The sequence below is a fragment of the Monodon monoceros genome, unplaced genomic scaffold (assembly GCF_005190385.1).
Source record: "Monodon monoceros isolate NGI ecotype Baffin Bay Population unplaced genomic scaffold, NGI_Narwhal_1 Super_Scaffold_12, whole genome shotgun sequence".
In the NCBI taxonomy this organism is placed as follows: domain Eukaryota; kingdom Metazoa; phylum Chordata; class Mammalia; order Artiodactyla; family Monodontidae; genus Monodon; species Monodon monoceros.
Window position 1 is genome coordinate 145118077 of NW_021703768.1, and position 22362 is coordinate 145140438.

At 39.9% G+C, this 22362-nt stretch overlaps 2 protein-coding genes across 7 annotated transcripts in view; one reads left to right on the plus strand and one right to left on the minus strand.

Moving 5' to 3' along the window:
• Positions 1-10331: 10331 nt before the first annotated feature.
• On the plus strand, positions 10332-17108 carry CUNH5orf58 (chromosome unknown C5orf58 homolog). 2 transcript variants are annotated; one of them, XM_029218380.1, is made up of 4 exons: positions 10332-10342; positions 11410-11483; positions 12269-12362; positions 16957-17108. In XM_029218380.1, exons 3-4 carry the CDS (start codon positions 12269-12271, stop codon positions 17106-17108), a joined length of 246 nt encoding a protein of 81 aa, XP_029074213.1. In that variant the 5' UTR covers positions 10332-10342; positions 11410-11483. The 2 variants fall into 2 exon arrangements, with proteins under 2 accessions (XP_029074213.1, XP_029074215.1); XM_029218382.1 differs by lacking the exons at positions 10332-10342; positions 11410-11483 and adding an exon at positions 11591-11599.
• Positions 17109-19385: 2277 nt separating this feature from the next.
• LCP2 (lymphocyte cytosolic protein 2) overlaps positions 19386-22362 on the minus strand; it is a 45769-nt gene continuing 42792 nt past the window's right edge. For all 5 annotated transcript variants that reach the window (XM_029216163.1, XM_029216161.1, XM_029216159.1 and 2 more), the window contains 2 exons: positions 21691-21846; positions 19386-20134 (listed from right to left, as the gene is read on the minus strand). In XM_029216163.1, the coding sequence (XP_029071996.1) occupies positions 20012-20134; positions 21691-21846 (279 nt within the window). In that variant the 3' untranslated portion in view covers positions 19386-20011. The remainder of the gene's footprint in view (positions 20135-21690; positions 21847-22362) is intronic.

A 22362-nucleotide genomic window follows, 5' to 3' on the forward strand; every position in this document is an offset into this window, starting at 1 on the left:
ACAAAAACAGGGAATTATAAACTAATGTGCCAAGCCCTTGGTAAAGATGTTCAGATGCAATCTTCACAACGGCCCAATTAAGTAAATACTTAAATTATCCTCGTTTTACATATGAGGACATGAATACTCAGAAAGGATAAGTAACTCTAGGATGTGCAGCTTATAAACTGAGGAGCTAAGATTTAAATTCAAAGACATATGATTCCAAAGCTTATGCTTTTTTAACCACACTAGACTACTAGAAACTTCTAAATCCTTCTTGAAAGTCCTTTTCGAGCCTCCCAACAAAAAAATCCCAAACTGTGGTCCTGATGCAAGAGAGAATTAGGTCAGTGAGAATGTTAAAAACACACAGTGACCTCCAACTGGCTCCCTTCCATGAGAGACTGGTGAAAGTTTCTTATTCACTCAACAAACCCTCCCTGGTCCCCACTCTGACTAATTACTGGACTAATTACTGACAGTACAGGGACAAATAAGGCCCAGGCCTCAACAAGCTAGCAGGAAAGACAGACAAAGAAACAAATACAGTAAGCATTTTAGGGTGTTCTCAAGAAGTAGGGGATACATTGAGAGTACATGGGAGAGATGAGTTCCTGGGCAAATATCCCCATGGGATCTCAGAGACACTGCAGGGGAGTAGTAGGCATATGGCCCTGCCACTTCCCACCTGAATAATCTCTAGCCCAAAACTAAACCGCTCTGAGCCCATTTTTGTCCTCAGGTGTACAATGGGAACGATGCTATTTTGCAAGGCTCTAACAATAAGGAGATAATGCAGGCCATGCTTAATGCTCCTGACCTTCCAGCACCATGTATCACTCATCACCAAGTCCATGTTAATTCTATCCCCTAAACACTCTTTGATTTCATTTCCATCTCTCTGCACACCATTTTAAACAAGGTATTGCCAACTTTCACACGGACTATTCAGCTAGACTCTTAACTGGACTTCCTGAGCCTATTCTTTCCCTCTTTCAATCTGTTCTCCATCATGAAGCCAGGGCCATCTTTCCAAACCACAAATATGATCTTATCAACCACCACCATTCCCAGTCTTTACCTGTCTAAGAGCCCTTAGTAGCTTCCCATGGGTTTCAGGAGCGACTGCATTTCTCCACACAACCTCCATGGTCTGGCCTCTGCCCCTTCTCCCATCTCTTCTTGCCCTAGGCATCCCCTTGCTCCCTGCTCTCTAGCCTTGCTGGACATTCTTTCAAGCCCTCTCATGAACTAAGCTGTCTTCTGAGGCAGGGCCCATGAACAGGCTGTTTCCTCAGCCTGGAATGTCCTTCTCTCCTTCTGATCTCAGCCTGAATGTCCCTACCTCAGGGACACTCTTCCTGAAAGCTGCCCCCAACACATGGCATGCCCCTAATTAAATCGAGCTGTTTGTGGATTCCAGTCTGTCTCTTCCTCCAGACCACGAGCTATCCATGTCCACTGGCAGACCAGCAAGAGAACTGTCAGTTTGGGCTCACCCCTATATGCCTAAAACTTGGTGACTGACACACAAGAGATACTCAAGAAAGAATTGTCGCATGAATGCATGCACGGTACTCGATAAGTTTACGAAAATGTGTTTCTTTTCCCTTGCCTAGGCCTTCTTATATATGCAGTTCAAAAAAAGTTGCTCTTGTTTTGTGGCTCGTTTAATGAAATAAACGATTTGTCAAGAGTCCTCAACAGTTGCAGACACCTAGAATTTCTCCCTGTACAAGAGATGGTCGGCAGAGGGCCCCACAGGAGCAATTATTGAAGTCAGGTCAGTGAATATAGCAACTGCTGGGAGACAGCAGACCCTGTCCCCAAGTCTGTCTCTCCTTGAACCACTCAGACAGAACACCACCATCAGGCTGCATACTGCTGTGAGCTCTGGCCCGCCGTGTCCAAAATCCTTTTGATCTAGCTTCAAGAAACATAGGAAGACATAGGGCAAGAGATCAGAGGCCAATGTAAATTATTTGAACACAAATTCACTACTTGCTGCTTGATTTGTCAGTTTCACGGTAAAGAATTTGTAATCAAGAGCTCGCCCTGTTGGGTAGAATCGTGCATGAGTGTTAGGGGAGATTTGCTTTCTATGGGGGCCACTTTTCACTTGCCAGTCAGTAGTTTTATTTCCATTTTAATTTTCAGAGCATCTGCCCCCCAGCAACAGCCTGCGATTTGGAATTCATGGCTCTGTTGTGTGTTTATGCACTGTGCTTGCTTGTAATTGACAAATTTAAATTCTGGTCATATTTCATTTATTACACAGACCCGGGGAAAAATCTTCGGTGAAAACCTCATTACAGCGAAAGTGCCACAAGGTAATTGCTATGAAAGAACTCCTGCATCAGCAGGGTTGAATATTTCATCCACCCATAAAATGATTATGCTGACAAGATTCTGAAAAATAATAAAATCTGTTTAATAAAAAAGAAGCAAAATATCAGTGTTTTTACACACAAGGTATTAAAACATCCTTCATTTTGGACAGATCCTAAGTCATTTGATTTTTATTCAAATGCTGATCCACAGCCAAGAGAGTTCTTTTATCAGAGTTTCATAATTCTTCCCACACCACACGAGGCTGCTTTGAAGCTCTCAGGCGTGTTGTTGCCTTCTAGGACAGCCATGAGTGTGCTTTTTATTGCTCTCTTGGATGTTTGGTCTGTGCGCCAGGATGAATCAGAAAGCAGAAAAAAACTAAGAATATTCAGTGTTTAGATTCTGTGGTTCATCCACTTTCTCCTTGACCACCATGGGAACTGTCCCTCCATCAGAGGGCTTTAGAAGCCACGAAGGTATGACTTCCACTGTCAGAACTTTGCTGAGGGCCCAGCAGAGTGACGGACGTCGATGCACACCCTGGTTTCTCTGACTCTTCAGCATACCACTGTAGCAGGCCAACCCCTTCATTCAGTCACTGGACCAAGATTTATTGAGCACTAACTGTGTTCCAGGAATCGTGCTAGGCACAGAGTACAATCATAGGCAATGAGTAGACAAGGGTGAGCACAATGATAGTTTCTTGCCCTTATAAAAGATATGTAGTAACAGTGAAAGAGACCAACCCAAACAAAACTGAAAAGTAAAGAGAAACATAAATTTAAAAAGTACAATTTAAATCAAGTATTATATGGAAACAAATAAGGGGCTGAGAGAGAGGATGGTGTGATATTAGAGGATGGCCTCTCTGAACCCTAAAGCATAAAAAGAAACCAGTTTGGGAGGGTCAGAAGGAAACAACTGCAAAACAGTTGTCAGCATGTTCTAGGACTGAAAGATGTGTGAGACAAACAGAAACCGGAGCTCATAAGGCCTTATAGACCAGGGTCAGGAGCTCTGTGCTTCTTCCAAAGTGGACTGTAGGAAACCGCTGGAGGATTTTGAGCAGGAGATGCCATGATCTAATTTACCTTTTATAAAGCACATCCACCTGTAGTGTGCAGAGCGAGCAGATCATGGGGGCAAAAGCAGCAGTGGGAAGCCAGTAGGGATGCTATAGCAAGCAACACAGGCCGGGGTAGAGGGGTGGGGGTGGGGGATGGTTTCCAAGACCAGGGGAATGGCAGCAGGGCTAGCAGTAGGGAGTTTTTTAGCACAAAAAGTTACATATTAAAATGTAAATATTAAAGAAAATCATGTAAAATCTCAGACCTTAGCACTGGAGTTTACATTATGTTGGCAAGTGAAACTGGAAGCAGACAAACAAAAAGGCTAGGAAATAGAAGAAATAAAGACCTGGATTAGGAAGCACCTGAAGCTGGAATATCCATCTCCTTCCTCCCCCCTCCCAGAATCAAGCAGACCTTGTGAGTCTCTGTTTGCTGCTATTCCCAGGGAGGGGGGGAGCTTCTGCCCCAAACACTTAATTAGAAATGAAGTGGACCTGATATATGCCTGAAAATTATATACATACATGTATACATATAAGATCTTACGGAAAAACCCAAACGAACTTTTTGGCCAACCCAATGTATATATATTATTTTATATACATTTATTATATTTTATATACATATATACACATAAAATTTTCAAAAATGACTGAACTCTGGCATCAGTAGCCAAAATAAATTGCAACTATGGTCACACATTTAATTTATGTAGAAAATGCTCAATGAAGCCATAAGTCAATATTCCTCAAAATATGGTCCATAGTTCCCCTAGGTTAGAATGGAAGAGGAGGGATTTAAAATGCAGATTTAGGGAGCCCCAGCTTAGATTTACTAAATCAGAGTCATTGGGGAGAGCCTTGGAATCTGCATTTTCACTAGCTCCCTAGTAATTTTTCTACACTGTCAAGTCTGAGAAGCTCTGCCTCAAAGTGACTGATATTTTAACATGGTGAGAAATGCTCTGGAGAGTTTAAACTATAGAGAAGATGGGTTGGGACTAAAGTTACAGCTGGGCTAAATAAATAAATGCAAAAAAGTGAAATCACCCATAAATCTCACTACCCAGGGATAATCATTAACATTTTGGTGTTTATTCTTCCAAACTTGTTTTTATGCACATATACATTTTTTTCATTTTAAAAAAGTGAGTGCACACTTAGAGTCTATTGTAATTGACCTCATGAACATAATACTTTTTTTTTTTCATAAAGGCACTCATTTTTCATTACATGGCTGGCTGATGAGAGTGAGGTGTGGGCATTGGGGGCAATGCCCAGAGGGAGAAACACCTGATCAGGATCTATGTCTTTAATAAACATGGGAAGTATTGTTGGGAGATGGAGGGCTGACATGATAGAATTAGAAACACATTTTATTTAGGGACAGAGAAGGTTTTCCCTGATTGATGGATCTCTGAAAATAAATCCAACTTGTGTCATGAATATGCCTTGCTGGATGAAGGCATTTTCTGAAAAGCCAAGTGCAAAGAGTTTTCAGGCAAACAGGCATAGCAAGCAACTGTCAAAAACAGCACCATGTTGAATACTGTCGGCTTTTGTCCATCTGCTTTCTCAAAGACGCATCTTCTTTCTTGGGTTACAAGAATGTTGAAGGAAGGAGGGAGACAAATTCTGGCACAGTAAGTGTCTGCATTTTATTATTTTAGACATCAAGTTGGAAAACCTCAATATTTTCTTGGCTTCCATACCTACTGAATCTACAAGACTTCAGACTGTTTGCTTTTCTTTTCATGGTTGTAGTGTTTTGGGCATAGGATTGCCAGATTTAGCAAATAAAAGTACAGAATTCCCAGTTAAATTTGATTCTTAGATAAACAAATTTTTAATATAATTATGTGCCGTACAATATTTATAGTAACAGGATATATTTATAGTAAGGACATATTTATAGTAACAAAATTATCTGTCGCTTACTTGCAATTCAGATTTAACTGGATGTCCCATATTTTATTGGCAACTCTATTTGGGTAGCTTCCTATTTCAGAGGGAAATGTTGGCGCAGAACTTTATCTTTTGCCCAGCTTTATTGAGATGTAACTGACATATAACGTAAGTTTAAAGTGTACAGTGTGATGATTTGATACATGGATATATTGTGAAATGTTTACCACAATAAGGTTAGTTCACCCACCCTTCAGTTCACACAATTACTATGTTGTTGCTGTGATGGGGAGAACAGTAAAGCTCTACTCTCTTAGCAACTTTCAAGTATACAATACAGTGTTGTTAACTGGAGTGCCATGCTGTACATTACATCCTTGGAACTTATTCATCTTATAACTTAAAATTTGTACCGCTTGACCAAATTTTCCCATTTTCGCCACCACTCAGCCTCTGGTAACCACCATTCTACATTCTGTTTCTGTGAGTTCAGTGTTTTTAGGTTCCACATATAAGTGACAACATACGGTATTCATCTTTCTCTGTCTGAAAGGTGAATTATGCTCATTTCACTTAGCATAATATCCTCAAGGTCCATTCGTGCTGTCACAAATGGCAGGATTTTTACATAAAGTAATTTCTTAATTAGAAATCAAAATATTTTAGTTAATGCAGTGATCCATGTGGATTTCTGTTAATAACCTCTTTCTAAAGTTCAGAAGTGTTTCAGAGAAAAAGAAAATGACTCGGTCCAAAATGTAATCTCAGCTTCTATGGAAGACAGAAGGCAGCTAATCCAACTTCCACTTCAGACCAGAGGCAGAAGCCATGTGCTGTCTTCCTTCCTTCATGTGATTGGCTATGGCGAAAGCATTGGCTGTTCTTCTCTTTTTTTTTTTTTTAATTTTTGAATCTTATTTTATTTATTTTTTATACCGCAGGTTCTTATTAGTTATCTATTTTATGATATTAGTGTATATATGTCAATCCCAATCTCCCAATCCATTGGCTGTTCTAATGAGCGAGGACACAGGTCATGCTCCTCAGGGAATGATCCAAGCACACGCTCATTACCTCCCAAATCTGTGTACACAGGAGTTGCACAAAGCAATATTCAGAAGGGAGTTGATGCTCCAGCAGGAAGCCAGCCCTAGGCACAGAGACCAGCACTTGTAATTTACGATGAGCTGTGGGAGGATGGGAATGGGAACTCTGAGAACAAGGGGAAGATGTGAGATAATTTACTCAATTTGTTTTCCTGGAAATGAAGACTTTATGTCAAGAATTTGTAATAAAACTAACTGAGGCACTCACACTCAGCTCCATAAAGTGCTTAATCACCTTGTTGTTCTCTAACAGCGTTTTTCTTTATGGGAGAATTTACCAGCTTTTTAATCTCCTTTATTCGATTAACATTAGAATCAACAATAGCAACCAGTGTTGGGTTTCAGTAAAGTGTTGTATTTGCAAACTTATTAAGGAAGATAGATTTTTTTTAAACATCTTTATTGGAGTATAATTGCTTTACAATGGTGTGTTAGTTTCTGCGTTATGACAAAGTGAATCAGCTATACATATACATATGTTCCCATATCTCTTCCCTCTTGTGTCTCCCTCCCACCCTCCCTATCCCACCCCTCTAGGTGGTCACAAAGCACCGAGCTGATCCCCCTGTGCTATGCGACTGCTTCCCACTACCTGTCTATTTTACATTTGGTAGGAAGATAGATTTTTTTAGGGCCTCATCTATAACAGTCTCAAGCCTTAATTAGCAAATCATGCTTTTAAAGTTTTACGTTCTTAGGGGAAAAAAGACGGAATCTATAGTAACTTGAGGAGGGAAAGCACTACAATAAGTAGTCATCATTGTTCTAAGACATTTTTATGGAGGAAAATACATTATTACAATCTATCTTTTTCTGACTTCAGATCTCTTTTTCCTTCTTATAACATTAATTTAGAAGAAACACAAAGTTAATTCTTTTTTTTTTAAAGGCTCATTAATGACTTTTTCCCAAGTACAGTAGTTTGGACATACTCATAAGAAGTGATCAGAACTATGTATGGGTAGAAGGTCTTTAGATTTAATCAAAAATCCTGTGAGCAGAATCTTAGTCCACAGGTATTTGAGCTGAAGCAGGTCCTGCAAACACTTGCTGGACACTGCGGATGAATGGATTCAGTGTTTTGGGGACACTGGGGCCCCAGAGACACCACATCCTACTCAGCCCCAGCCCCCATAGTCACTTGATTTTCAGAATTCTCAGCCTCAATGCTCTCTTAGCCCACCTACCTTTTTCACCCCACTTCTCTTAAACACCTTCTTTTCTCCTGCTGTTATCTATGGGGAGTTTCCAAACACACATCCAGAATCATGCAGATCTGAGGTGAAGTTTTCACTAGTCTGCATCAGTGAAGGAGAGGCAAAGAGACACATCCAGTAAGATTTTTGTTAAGGTAGTCCTATTCCAAAATTATTATGATCTTCCTTCTTTTTCTGTCTTCCTTCCTTTTCTTTCTTCCTTCCTTTTTGATGTTAAATTATCTCTGCTCGTATAAAACAGTAGTGGCAGTTAATTTTGTTTTGTTAATGATATCCTTAATTCAGAGAATAAATGTTGCTCACCCTATGTTGGTCACTCCGTATTTATATGCTCCTTTGTATATTAGTCTGTGTGTGTTCAAATTCAATAGTCTGTGAAGCTCAAATCATTTCAAAGCCATGGTGTACTTGTTTCCATCATGTTTCAAAAGATGGTGTCCTGGACTGGCAGACAACTTGGTACAATGAAAAGCACAGAAGGTTCTGGAGTCTCACAGACAGGGTCTGTGCTTGGAACTGAACCTGGTTCTTGTGGCCCCTGAGCAGGCACTAAGCTCTCTGAGCTCAAGCTTCACTTTCCATACAAAGAGGGTGATAACAGCTACCTCAGAGAGTTGTCAGAAGATGAACACTTCTAACTTAATGTATAATATAGTGAATGCTGAAAGAATGTTGATTCCCTGGACTTCTGTGCCTCTTTTTGTCCCCCCTACTCAGCACTTGGAGAAATAGATTAAAAAACGCTCAGTACACAAATCAGAAATAAGAAAATGCAAGACTCTGACGCTAGCAAGTGTCCACAGTTAAAATAGTGAGTGAAGGAAGCATTGGCAGAGAGACTAGTTGGAAATTGCAGAGTTGGGTAGGGTTAATTCTGGAAGACTCTTTCCAGGATTGAGGTGAGTTTTGAAGCCCGTTGAGTATGAAGAAGTCTTTTTTTTTTAATTGAAGTATAGTTGATTTACAATATTATATTAGTTTCAGGTGTACAACGTAGTGATTCAGATTTGTTATAGATTGTACTCTAATTAATAACTTATTACAAAGTAATGGCTATATTTCTCTGTGCTGTATTCTTGTTGCTTATTTACTTTATGCATAGTAGTTTGTATCTCTTAGTCCCCTACCACTATCTTACACCACCCCTCCTCCCCTTTCCCCCCGGTAACCACTAATTTGTTCTCTGTTTCTGTGAGTCTCTTTCTGTTTTGTTTTATACATTTGCTTGCTTTCTTTTTTTAGATTCCACAAGCATAAAGAAATCTCACACAGAGATGGTGTATTGGACAGCAGCTAATCCTACGTTCACCAATGTAGGATTACGTTGGGACATATCTTAGGGACATATCTTAGGGACATATCTCACTAAGGATATGAGTGATGTTTTATATGGTACAGAGGCATTAAACAATGTGTAGTCACACTGTTAGAGTTATTCCCCATCCAACTCTTTCAATTCTTCTGACTACGTCAAGAAGAAAGTCTCAGTTTGTACTAGACTATCTTTAACATTTCTCTAATACTTAATAACCCATTTTAACAAAGAATTTCAGGCTTCAGGATCACAGCCATTGAGAAGCAAGAAATATCTAAATGATTAAAAACGTTTTATTTTCATTGTCTTTATTTTTCCCATTCCCTTCTGCTTAAATTTTATTTCATTCACATTGATGATATAAAAAAATTTAAGTAGATTTAAATGTTAAAGGGAAGTAAATTTAAAGCATTAAGGTAATAATGTAGGTGGTACACAGCAAGGGCAACCAATCTTAACAGTGGCCCAATAATGAGCAAGATTTAGAAAACACTGATCAGGCCCGTTTCTCTCATAAGGAAACGGATGAGTAAAATGAGATTCAGAGAAAAGTTACTCTTTTCCAAGATCACATAGCTAGCTATCCTTAGGACTGAAGTTCAGTCCTTCTGTGCCGCTGTTCATTTATCTAACTCTGCATCAGACAAACTCTAGGGTTAAACTGAAGATAATTGGATATAAAATAAAAACAGACTATGTGTTGAAGGTTGTTGGGAAGGGACTGGTTGAAGAGGCTTATGAGTGTTATAAGGGAGACTTCGTGAAGGCAGACTTGTATAGAACCTGATGCTGGAGTGCATCAAGTCTAAGGCAATTCCCGAGGGTGTCGTGACAGCGATTCCTCTTGGAATCCAGCAGAGATGGCTTGAATCCCAACTTCTCCACTTGGCAAGATACCAGTGTACACCTCTCAGCTCATCTGTACAGATTTATAGGAATGATGATAGCTAACATTTATGGGGCACGTCATCTGCCAAGCCCAATGTGATGCATTATCTCACTTAACCTTCAAAAGAAGACAGAAAGCAGCTATTATTACCCTCATAAGATAGCTGAGGACATCTACAGCTAAACCAGCAACGGAGTAGAATTCAAGCCCAAGCAGTTTCAGTCCAGAGTCTGACCTTAACCACAATCCTATTCTGTGAAAATTAAACACAAACAAGGGCTGCAAAGCACCTAGCCAGGTGCCTGGCACATAGGCGGCAAAATGCCTTTCAACCCTCCCTCTCTGCCCATGCAGTAGTGCTAGTCACATCCTACTTGGCATCCAGAACCTTCTCTGCAGAGGCCTAGCCAGGGACTACAACTCCCAGGATGCACCAGGCAGAGAAACTGGCCAATCAGGAAGCCCAGTCTCACTTCCACTGCCGGCTCTCCCCACTTAGCAGCCAGAACTTTGGTAACGGCTGGCGCGGTAGGTACCGACGGGGTTAGTGTTGTGGGCTGCCCAGAGTTACCAGATTTTAAATAATCTTAATTCAGTTTTGGTGTGTGGGCTGGAGGTGAAGACTGTTGACATGTCCAGGCTGCCTCAGGTTGCATCTTCAGCCGCCAAGAGGGGCGGGTCGCCAGGTCTCCTAGCCCGTGGCTAAGAGCCCAGTTTCCTCAAAGGCATCGTCATCTGTCGGGTCGAGAAGGAGCGGTTGTCTGGGCGGCTCCAGGGAGGGCCGGTGGTCAAGGCTGCTGAGCACGTTTCACGTTATCTTGATAGGTTTGGGAGCCTGAGGACTGCGGAAACTTCGAGGTTGCCTCTGGCTCCATCTTCAGGCCCCAGCCTGTGGCCCCCTAAGGCGTGGGGCTCCTCACGCGTGTCACGCTGAGGAGGAGGACTTGGCCTTCAGAAGGAAAATTTAAGGGATAATAATCGCTCCTCAGGGGGAGGGCCTGGCCTCCTGGCCTCCGGCCCTGGGTTATTGCCTAAGCTGCGTTCCTGCCTTCAGTCTGTGGTATCGTGGCCTCCGACCCCCTATTCCCTTGGCCCCCGAGCCTGGTCTCCACTTCCCACCTCCTGGGGAAGCACTGTTTGACCAGCCTCTCCTTTCTCTGAGTGATATCCTGACCGAGCTCCCTGGGGAAGGCTTGACCAGCTCTGGCCTCGCTCTGGTCCACTAGGGTCCCCTTGCCACTCTGGCCTCTGACCCCACCCCACCTACGGGCACCTGAGGGTCCTGGATAACCTGACCCCAGAGTGGAGAGGGTCAACTTTCTTGGGCATTTCTCCATCCATTCAGTTTCTACTTACCTCTTGGTTTTTACTTGTATTTTATTTTTACCTTCATATCTTTAAGGTTCTTTAATCCCCACCCTACCTCCTTTATTTTTTTTATCATCTTTCCTTTCTCCTCAAACCTGGGTCTTTGGCTTTGCCATGCCCAAGTAAGATAGCTGCCATTCCATTTTCAGTGCCTAGGGGCTTGTAGGTGGATGCGAAGTGTAGTTTTTTCATTGTCTGGAGATGAAAAAAATGTATTTCCTTTACAGTGGCTCTGAAGTGAGTGAAATAGGATAAATACCCCTGACTCAGGAAAAGGCAGAGGCAAGGAATTGATTTCAAGGTTAGTTTGTTTTCAATTTTTGGACAAGCAGCCTCACGCATAACTGCCCACCTTCTGGAGCTGTGTGCACTAATTGTGGTTTATTCAAGTTATTTCGAGATATTTGAATGGCTAAGGTTAGTTTCTAGTGAATCACCTAGAAACATCTCTCTATATTTTTATCTGACACAATTGGCTAAATATATGTACTTTATATATAACATAGTACCACGTTGATTTACACATTTCAGCTAAATTAAAACGTGTGTTGCCCTAAATCCCAAAGCTAAAATAGAAGTGGCCATGTTGCCATCTTTGTAGTCAAGGAATTATAATCAAATTTTATTTTAAGCTTTACTATGTACTTAAAGAAACCATGTACGGACCCTGTCATTCAAGCATAAGCTAGAAAAAGATGCTGACTTACATAAACAAAATTAGAGAAGATCTTATATGAAATTGCTAAATTGTAAGGTAGTTTATAAGTGCTGAGGCTTTCTGAAACGGGGACATCTGCATTTCCATTGTAAGGGCCCCACCTTGTGGATATGGTTTGATTAAAGAAGACACCTCATCCTAAGAATTCCAGTTACAGGTGTTTTCAGTTGGAAAAATATTAAGTTGATTCCTTCGTATGTTAGAATTCTAGCCATTATAGTCTCTCTAAAGAGACTATAATTTCACAAATATTTTAGTTCTGAAATAACAGATTTTTCCTTTCAGAAATGCTGAAAATTTAAGTATTTTTAAAGTATACACAAATACTCCTGATTTATACATTGTTTTTGTTTCTCTTTTAAAATCAGATGTCTGACAATAATGTTACCAACCATAAGCTAACTGTGGAAGCCATAATTAAAAATATTAACACAATTTCTTTGGACTTGAAGAAAATGAAAGGTAAGTATGGAATCACTGGATTAAAATGTTTGCATGTCATTGTTATAAAATAAATAGTAGAGTCAATTTGTGCTTCTGCTGGGGCAAAACTGAATTTTGCCAACTAATTAGGATTTTTCTATTTCTTAAGAAATGCTTACACTGTAATATGAACTAGATCTCTGAAGATGCATTATGTTTGAGCATTGACCTGGACGTTAGCAGATTTGAATTTTCATCCCTGAATCCCTTAATCATTACTAAGCCCCTAAAGTTCCCTCCAAGTCAAAACCTGTAAGTTTGCTTGATTGTGTGAATTAATGGTTCTAGTAGGATTAGATCTTATAGGTTATGATGTTTAGTCACTCCCCTTAGAGACATATTCTGTATTTTTATCCCAGGCATGTAAAATTTCCGTGAGTGAATATTTCACCTATTCTTGACCAAACATTTCCTATGTTGGGAAACTCTCTATATCACCAATCTATTCCATCTTAGACAATTCCTCTTCATGGACTAGCTGAAATCTTTTTCCCTATTTCTTTCATCCATTGGTCCTATTTCTAACCATGAAAACCACTGAATATGTAGTGGTTATTCTTATGAAAACCTTTGGTATTTGAAGACAGTCTCTGTGTCAGTTATGAGACCTTCCTACAAGTAACAAAATACCAATTTAACATGGCTTATACAATATGGAAGATAATAAGAAGATTCCAAGGTTGGGCAGCCCTAAAGCTAACTCAGAGTTTTAAAGACTTCATCAGGTACTAGGTTCTTTCCATATTTCTGCTCTGTTATGTTCACTCTGTTTGTCACTTCTCATGGTCATTACCTGCGGACATGACCATATACAGACACTGTCTTTGCCTGTGTCTCTTTTTTTTTTTTGCGGTATGCGGGCCTCTCACTGCTGTGGCCTCTCCCGTTGCGGAGCACAGGCTCCGGACATGCAGGCTCAGCAGCCGTGGCTCACGGGCCCAGCCGCTCCGCGGCATGTGGGATCTTCCCGGACCGGGGCACGAACCCGTGTCCCCTGCATCGGCAGGCGGACTCTCAACCTCTGCGCCACCAGGGAAGCCCTGCCTGTGTCTCTTATATAAGCCTTTCTCCCGATCCCTCCAGCGCATTTCCCCTTTCCTTTCTTTGGCCAGATTTGTGCCACATGTGTATCCTACAGCAGCCACCACCAAGGGGAACAGAACAATTTGGACCAGTCAGGACTTACTGCTGGTGCTGGGGGAAGAATCACCTCGAGTGCAATCAAGTTGTGCCCCCAGGAAGAAGAGGGGAGTGGCTGTTACTTAGGCACGGAATAGCGAGTGCCTGTTATGCTTTTCCTATGTGTTCTCCCAAGCATTTCCCAGACTTTGATCTGGGAACACTGCTGTCTCAGAAGATGTTAGTAGACGGTGTGCAATAGAAACGGAGTCCATCAACGGATGATCAGATAAGTTTGGGAAGGGCTTTATGCTATATACTTCTCTCACAAATTCATAGTACATACTAAGAGAGGCTGTGAGGAGCCTGATATAAAGGAATCGGGTTAGCTCTGCTTAATTCATCATCTCTCAAAACCAGTCTAAACACTATGGCAAGGATTAGGTTTCTAAAATGTAAATCTGCTGAAAATGCTCGTTGGCTCACCATTGTCCTCAGAATAAAGTCCAGACCTCCTAGAATGGACTGTAAGACCTTGAGATCAGGCCCTGCCTACCTCTCCAGTCTGTTACCTCATTCTTTATTCCCTGCACGTCCTGTGTTCCAGTCACATTGAACTATCTGCATATCTACACGTTTGCTCCTTTTTGTGCCCGTGCCTTAACACCTCCTCCTGCAATGCCTACTCTTGCACCCCTACCTCCACCGCACCAGGTTAACTGCTACTTATTAGTCAAGGTTGCTTACAGTGGAAAACTTTTTTTTAAACCAGTATATCATCTCTTCTACCTTTTCATATTACCTATCACACTGTATTGTAATTGAATGTCTACTTACTTTTCTTATCCCTGCTCATCTGTAAGCTCCTTAAGGGTATTCCTAAGCACTTAACACAGTGCCTTTATATAATAGGCTCTTGAAAAACATTGATTAAATGAATAATTGGTTCCGGATGCTTGCACTTATGTAAAACAATTACAGAAGCTTTAGATTCTTCTCAAACTTTATTATCTAACTGTTCTGGTTTGGGAATTATTCTTTCGTGAAGTAAAATAAAATAAATATGATCAATGTGTTTCTGAAAAGTGGGGTAGGGCAGGCAGTGAAGATACAAGACTTGTAGAGCTAGACTAGGAAGGTAGACTTCTGGTAAACAGGGAAGATTAAACGAACACCGTTACCCCCACTTTCTCCCAAAAGTAATAATATCAATAGCTAACACTTATAGCATTTACCGTAATCCAGATACTCTTCCAAGAGCTCTACATAAATGGACTCAATCGTCATAACAACCTTATGAGGTAGGAAATAATACCATTGGCACTTACAGATACAGAAACAGATATAGAGAGGTTAACTAACTTTCCCAGAGTTATACAACTAGTCACTGGTAGACCTGAGATTTAAATTTAAAGTCCTACAAGTTGAGGGAAAGAGTAGTACTAAAAACAAGGGTCTTAAGACAAAGTTTACATATTGAGTTACAAGACCCACAGTGGGGAAACCCACTTGGCTACAAGACATTGGCAGCCAGATTTATACCCTCAAGCAGATTTTTCTTTCAGGAATCAGACCAGCCTAAGAGAAAAGACCTAAAGATACTGATAGCAGAGGTTCCTCCAACAAAACACCCAGCCAGATCACCCCACAATATAGACCACCATGGGCAAAGAACTTCCAATTGTCTTTTTAGTACCATAGTCTTAAATACGAGCAGACAAGTATGGAAAACAGATATTTGAGGAAAGCATCTAATGGGAAAAGCAGAGACAAAACCAATAAATAGATTCAATCAATGGGGAAGAAACAGATTAAACTCCAAGAAGCTATCATTAATATCCACAGAGAAGTAGGAGAAGATGCTATGTTCATGAAAAAGGAACAGGATACTATAAAAAATATTTAGAGAACAAAGTTAAAAGTGTGGCATAGAAATAAACTCTGGAGAAGGGTTTAAGGATAAAATGAAGAAAATTCGAGTGTAGAGCAAAAATACAGACAAGGAAGTCCAACATCCAATAAATAGGAGTTCTAGAAAGAAAGAACATAGACAATGGATGGGGAGGAAGTCATTAAAGAAATAATCCGAGAAAAATTTCCAGAGCTGAAGGATATGACTTTTTACAATGAAAGAGCCCATCACAGTAGATTGAAAATAGACCCATACTAAAAAACAATAGTACAAAATTTCAGAACACTGGAAGAAAAAAAGATTCTTAAATCTTCTAAAGAGAAACAATGATTAAGAATTAGAATTGTATGAAATTTCTCCATAGAAACACTGGAAGCTAAAAGAAAATGCAGCAATGCCTTTGGAAATCTGAAGAAACATGATGTCCAACCTAGATTTCTGTAGCCAGTCAATCTATTAAGCATTGGTATAGAGAGAGAAATTTTCAGACATAAATTTCCCCACCTCAGGAAGTTACCTAGGTTGCATTCCACAAAACAAAGGAGTAGACCAAAAAAAGAGAGACCTGAGATTCTGGAAAAATATATTCCACATAAGGGAGGGGTGAAAGGAGACCCTAGGATAATGGTGAAGGGAGTTCCCAAGATGTGAGCTGTACAGCAGTGCTAGAGAGCTGTCAGTCCAGACTAGAGCTGATCAGACAGCTCTAGGAGAGGAGAGGCTTTCAACAATAGAATAGTCAAGGCACTTGACTATACTGAGAGGAGATTTACCCAACTGCAGAAATTTGGGATATATTCATGATAATTAAGCAATGAAAAAAGGAAACAATTATTAACTGTGGTTAAGTGGTAGCTTGCAGGAAGGGAAACATGTAAGACTCAGCTGTAAAGATTATATAATCAAGAAAAATGTAAACATTAAATATTGAGCTAAGAAAAATTGTTCCTCAAGTCCAGTGGGGGAATGGGTATAAGTGAAAAGAGCTATATCTTAATCTTCTGTGGTCAGAAGCAAATAGATAATACCTAAAATTGAAAAAGAAATATGCATGCCATTTAGAGATATGGAGGTTAAATACCACCCCTCCCAAAACAAACAAACAAACACAGAAGAGAACCACAAAAGCAACAAAAACAAAATGGGCTCCAAAAAAGTTAAAAGTCGTTGCCTCTGGGAGAATAGGAGCTGCTATTTTTTGCAACATGCCTTATTTGATTCTTTATACTATGTGCGTGTATAACAGATAAAAATAGTAATTTAAAAAATACATAAATCTGCATAAATCAAATTGCAGTTTAGTTAAGATAACTGACAATTTGAGCTAAAGAGCCCTTCTAGTAAGTTTCTATATCATGCTTATTTTGTAGTATATAAATTTGACTCTAAGTCAAAATTGGGCACATCTAAATTGTGGTTTGAGCAATAATCGCTTAAAAGAAAGCTAAATTAAGAATTAGGAAATAACTCCTTAAAGTAATAATAGTTGCCTATGACATATGTGCTACAATATAATGTCTTCTATTATTTTGTTTTACACAGAGCTCTCCCAGTTACTGCTTTGTGACCTTACCCTATGTTTTAGTCATCCTGTGAAGACGGATGATTTAAAGGAAACAGAAAGAAACAACCCCCTCTTTGAAGAGTCTAAAATGTCAGATGTATCTCTTGCTTCTAACAGTTTTTTAATCTGATATTTATTTGTTGTGAATTGATAACTTTTTATTGTTGAATTAACACATATCTAGGAGAATTGAGTTTACTAATATATTTAATATAATAAAAAACAAAATAAAAATATGTTGAGTTGTAAAGAATCATTTCATGCTCTTGAAGGCTGTTATTTTCTTGTTTTAATGTTTCAAGGAATGGCTAATTTATTTCATTAATGGCAAGAGTATGACATAGGAAATTGGCCATGAGGCACTGCTTATCCTTTACCCTATGCTCGAATTTGGCTTAGGTTGAAAGAGAGTTACTAAATTATAAATGTATGGTATGGCTTTATATTAATCAGATCTCTCCTGGTAGCAAGTGCCAAAAGCAACTCAAGCTAGCTGAAGCATTTATTGGGTCATGTGACTTGGAAGTCCATGGTTGGGATAGATTTCAGGGCCTCCACTAATCCATCAGATGTCTCTATCCTGGTTCTGTTTCCTTACATTGGCCTCATCCTCTCCTATTAAAAGCTGATTTCCTCCATATGCCAGGTAGAAGGGTGTAGAGGTATGGTAGACAACTCCAGGTGTACAGCATTATCTTTTGGGGATCCCAGAGGAAAGAGATCTTCTCTGTCTCAGTGTTTAACATTCCAGAGAAAGATCCTGATTGGCCCAGCTTTGATTAAGATGGGTCCTGAGCAGCTGTGTTTGGTGAGGCTGGTATCATATGCCAGGGTCTGTAGCAAAGGAGAGACCCCACCAAAAGAACAGAGTTGCCATGGCCTGAAGAAGGGGAGAAAGAATGCTAGTCATAAAAACATCAGATACCACTCATTTCAGTCACTGAAGTGGAATAGGTTTTAGTTTTAGGATACCTTTATTCTAAAACTTCCTAATTTCTGTCCCTTTCCACCAACGAAAACTTAAAATAATAAGCGTTTACCTTGTAAACATAATTCACTACTATATAGTTGCTTTGAATTCTACCATGTCCTTCATTTTAGATAATTTTGAACATAAAGTATAGAATACCATGAAGCAAGACACAAGGTCAGCAGAACTTGTAGCGTTTTCTATCCTCATTACCCAGCACCTAGCTCAGTGCACAGAATAGGCATGACATAAATGCTTGTTGAATATGCTATTGAATAAACAGGTAAATGAATGCAAGATTTTCAGCTCTAGAATTCCTGAGTTCTGGACCCTAATTTGAGAATTTCCAGTTTCTAAGGATGAAGTTTTGTGAAGCATCCTTTTTATCATCATTGATTAAAAGTCTCCACATGCTCATTATCTTAGCAAATCGTGCCAGTGGTCTTTCTATTCGCTCATGAAAGTGAAGATGCAAGATATTCTTTGTGACTCAGAAAACTCCTAGGTTAAACAGAGAAGCCAAATATTTTTATTAATAAAAGTTTTGGGGACTTCCCTGGTGGCGCAGTGGTTAAGAATCCACCTGCCAACTCAGAGGACACGGGTTCAAGCCCTGGTCCGGGAAGATCCCACATGCCGCGGAGCAACTAAGCCCGTGCGCCGTAACTACTGAGCCTGTGCTCTAGAGCGTGCGGGCCACAACTACTGAGCCCGCGTGCCACAACTACTGAAGCCTGTGTGACACAACTACTGAAGCCCGCATGCCTAGAGCCCATGCTTCACAACAAGAGAAGCCACTGCAATGAGAAGCCCGCACACTGCAACAAAGAGAAGCCCCCACTCACCGCAACTAGAGGAAGCCTGCGCGCAGCAACTAAGACCCAACGCAGCCAAAAATAAGTAAATAATTATTTTTTAAAAAAGTTTTGGAATAACAACGAAGGCCTCAAAGGGGAAAACTTAACTAAATGCGAGGTTTTCATTTTGTGAAATGCCTACTACTTTTTGTTAAATGAGATATGTAGGTTGAAGGAAAGAAGTGAATTGCTTTGAAGAATTTATAAAGCCTTTTGGGGAAGGGTGAAGAGAGGGCTTTATGACAGTTGTCAGGGGGATAAAAATAGAAAAAAGGTATCTAATTGGAAAGTCTGATCAAATTTTTCCATGTATATATACATTGCTTTTTCATCTTCCCAGGAAGACTTTGGTAAAAATCTACATCACTTGATGATGCTTTTGGAGTTGGGTAGGGGTGGAGGAGGTAGGGTGTGGGTGTCGGTTGTGATGAAATTAAATCCGGGTGTATATGACACCAAAGCCTCATCTCTAAATTTAAAATGTTTTCTTTTGGTATTTGTCGCTTAAATTTGCTTTAAAACAGAAAAATAATAGTGTGAATGAAATAAAGTCAACAAAGTTGTTTTAGGAACCAAAAAGTGAAGCAAAAGGCAAATTAATTTTAATTCCAGGAAGTTATCCCAACTGCAGTTATCTTTTTCATTAAAAAAGTATACAAAAATCCCCCCAGCAAAAACACCAAATAAGTATGAAACACTTTTGAAGCCTCTTAAATTATTGCTCTTGAGAAATTAACTTTTAGTAATTTTCAAATTATACATATAAAACTGATGATTGCTTTGAATGGTAAAGGATTGGCTATTTAAAAAATCAGTTTTACGTGTTACCAAAAACTGATAACTGAATTACCATTTCAGTGTTTCGAAACTTACCCCAAATTGTTTCTGTAGGTATGTAAACTACTGTACGTGGAAATGGGTGTTCAAATACACATCTTTTTAAAATGAATTATTACAGTGCACTACTAGACTTCAAGTGTGAACATTATTACTCATGCACTTTGCAAATATTGAAGAAGAATAAATATATTATGGGATCTTTGACAGTCTTCATTTCGAACACTTTCTTAAGGGAAAGGACAAAACCTTTGTGTTGGTGTTGAGGGGTTCAAATCGTCCCTGAGTGTTTGATGGTTCACCAAGGTTGATTGATCTTCCCAGGCTGGGACAGAGGCAGGAGGAAGGTTCATTTGCTTGGCTAACTTGCTAGGGATAACCTGCAGAATACGTTAATGTGCACTGGTATCTGGAACCTCGGTTCTTCCCATCAATGAGCAGAAGTGGCATTTTCCTGAAGTAGTCGATAATATCTGACACAGACAGAAAGTCCTGAAAGATTCAAAATAGGGAGATAAATCAACATTGGAATAGGTAGTGTGAATTTCACTCTCAGTTTTTTTTATCTGCATAATATCCTACCTCTTGAAGTATGAGGATTATGGGGAAAAAACATGTAAACTTTGGCAAATATTTTAATGATTTCTGCTATAGAACTTTGAAAAAAATAATTCCTCACCAATATCCAGCAAACCTTGGATAAAAGACAAATATGTATCTAGGTATATATATTTTTAACCTCATATAGGAAATTATATATATTATAGAGATAGAGAGAGGGAGAGAGGGAGACAGGGAGAGTCTAATTATGATAGCCTTACCTTAGGATCGTTCTATCTATGGTTTGGTTTTTGTATCCCTGCTTTACTCTAAATCACGAACAATGTTAGGAGGTATAAGGAATCAGGAAGTCAGACAGCATTGCCGGTGTCTGAAGATGCATAATAGTTCCTTTGTGATCTCTGCCGTGTCCCCACTGCCACCTCCACACTCACTTGCTCTGTAGCAAGTCTTTGCATTCATTACCTGGATCACCCTATCCCTGATGGTCAGACTGGGAAACCCCCATCCATCCATCTAGATGTGGGTCAGAGGTCACTTGGTACCCCAGACAGAGTTATGCACTTCCTCCAAGACTACTCTGCTAGGTGCCTCCCTCCAGGGCAACTGCAATGAGTGGTTTGTATTTGTGTGTTTCCACACTAGACCAATAGAAGTCCTGGAGGGCAGACATCTGTGCTTCTATAGGACCTATGCAGCTCTACCCATGCTGAACCAGTGATTCAAACATGTGACCAAAATCATGTGGGGTTTTTTTTCTACTGGTTTACATTACCATAACTTAAAAATATTTGGAGTGAAGTGGAAGTTATGGGTATGTTGTTTCTCATTCTGGAAATGTTTGATTCAGCTGATCCTCCTCCTGGAAATTTGAACTTAAAGAACATGTTTGGGACATTAAGTTTAGCTATAGTTTCCTTTGCAAAAAGCAGCCGGGAAAGGTTTCCTTCACACCAGTTGTGTTAACTACCCCAAAAGCAACTAGCATAGACCTTGGAAAAATAGAGGAAAATGTCTTTGGCAATCTGGCCACCTTCATTGGCCTTACTTCCATTTTTCGTAAGCAGTGACCCAAGTCATTTTTCCAGATGTCCATTTAAGACACAGCCCTATAAATACACTGTAATCTTACGTTAAAATTATTAAGTCACAGGGGTGACTTAATTCACCTCTGTGTCACAGAAGGGACTTGCCTTTGGCACCGTCTAACTGGATTTTTAAAAATTTAAATGCTAACATACATATATTTTTCAAGTTACACATGTGATTTTAGACTATTTGGAATAAAAGATATAAGTAGCAGAGGTAGATACTGTTACCATTTTATTTCCTTCCAGTAAATGAAGGGCTTCACCAATGTGACTTAACTCTAAAGTTGCCAGGCAGTATGGACCCCAAAAGAATGCTACAGCAAGGTTCCATGTAGGTAGTATGCAGAGAGGCATAAATAGAGAACTGGGGGAAATTTTACAACTACAAGTCCTTACCTCTTTCCCTCGGAGTCCAGTTCCCAACAAGTAAACTTGGCTTTCCTCCTGATAACGGATCTGGATGTTGTAAACTTTCTCTTTGTACAACACCATGAGGACGTATGGATTGGTTATTGTTTTTCTAGAGCTGTCTCTAACCAGGAAAGTGCCATCCTAAAAGGATAAATTCTTGTTATTATGGGAGCAGCAAAAGTCAATGCTCCTGTTGCCTGTGAGAGCAGTAGACAAGCCTCTAGGGATCTGGGAACCTACCAGTTGACAATTTAGTGAACATTTCGTTCCCCAAACAGCTGCAGTCCCATGTGGCATGGATTTCTTGGTTGTCAAGAAAGAGGCAGCAGAGATTATGTTAGAGAAATCTCCAAATTTCAAAGAGACCTCTTTGAAGTCTCTTGATGAAAAAGGAATCTCTTTTTCAGTAATAAAACAAATGACAGATGGTTGAGTGGATAAAGGGCCAGCAAAATAAGGACTTTATTGGTTAACTAAAGATACATCTTCCTACTGCTGAGAGCTATTTCCCTAACTCTTTCTTTCCACAGTCAAAGTCAGAAAACACCCAAATTCCTAAGAAATTTACCCGTTTTAAAACCTCATGGTATCCAGGTAGAGTGTTTCATCACCAAACACCTGAACAAAATCCAGTGTGGACCATCTGTGTTCTTGTCT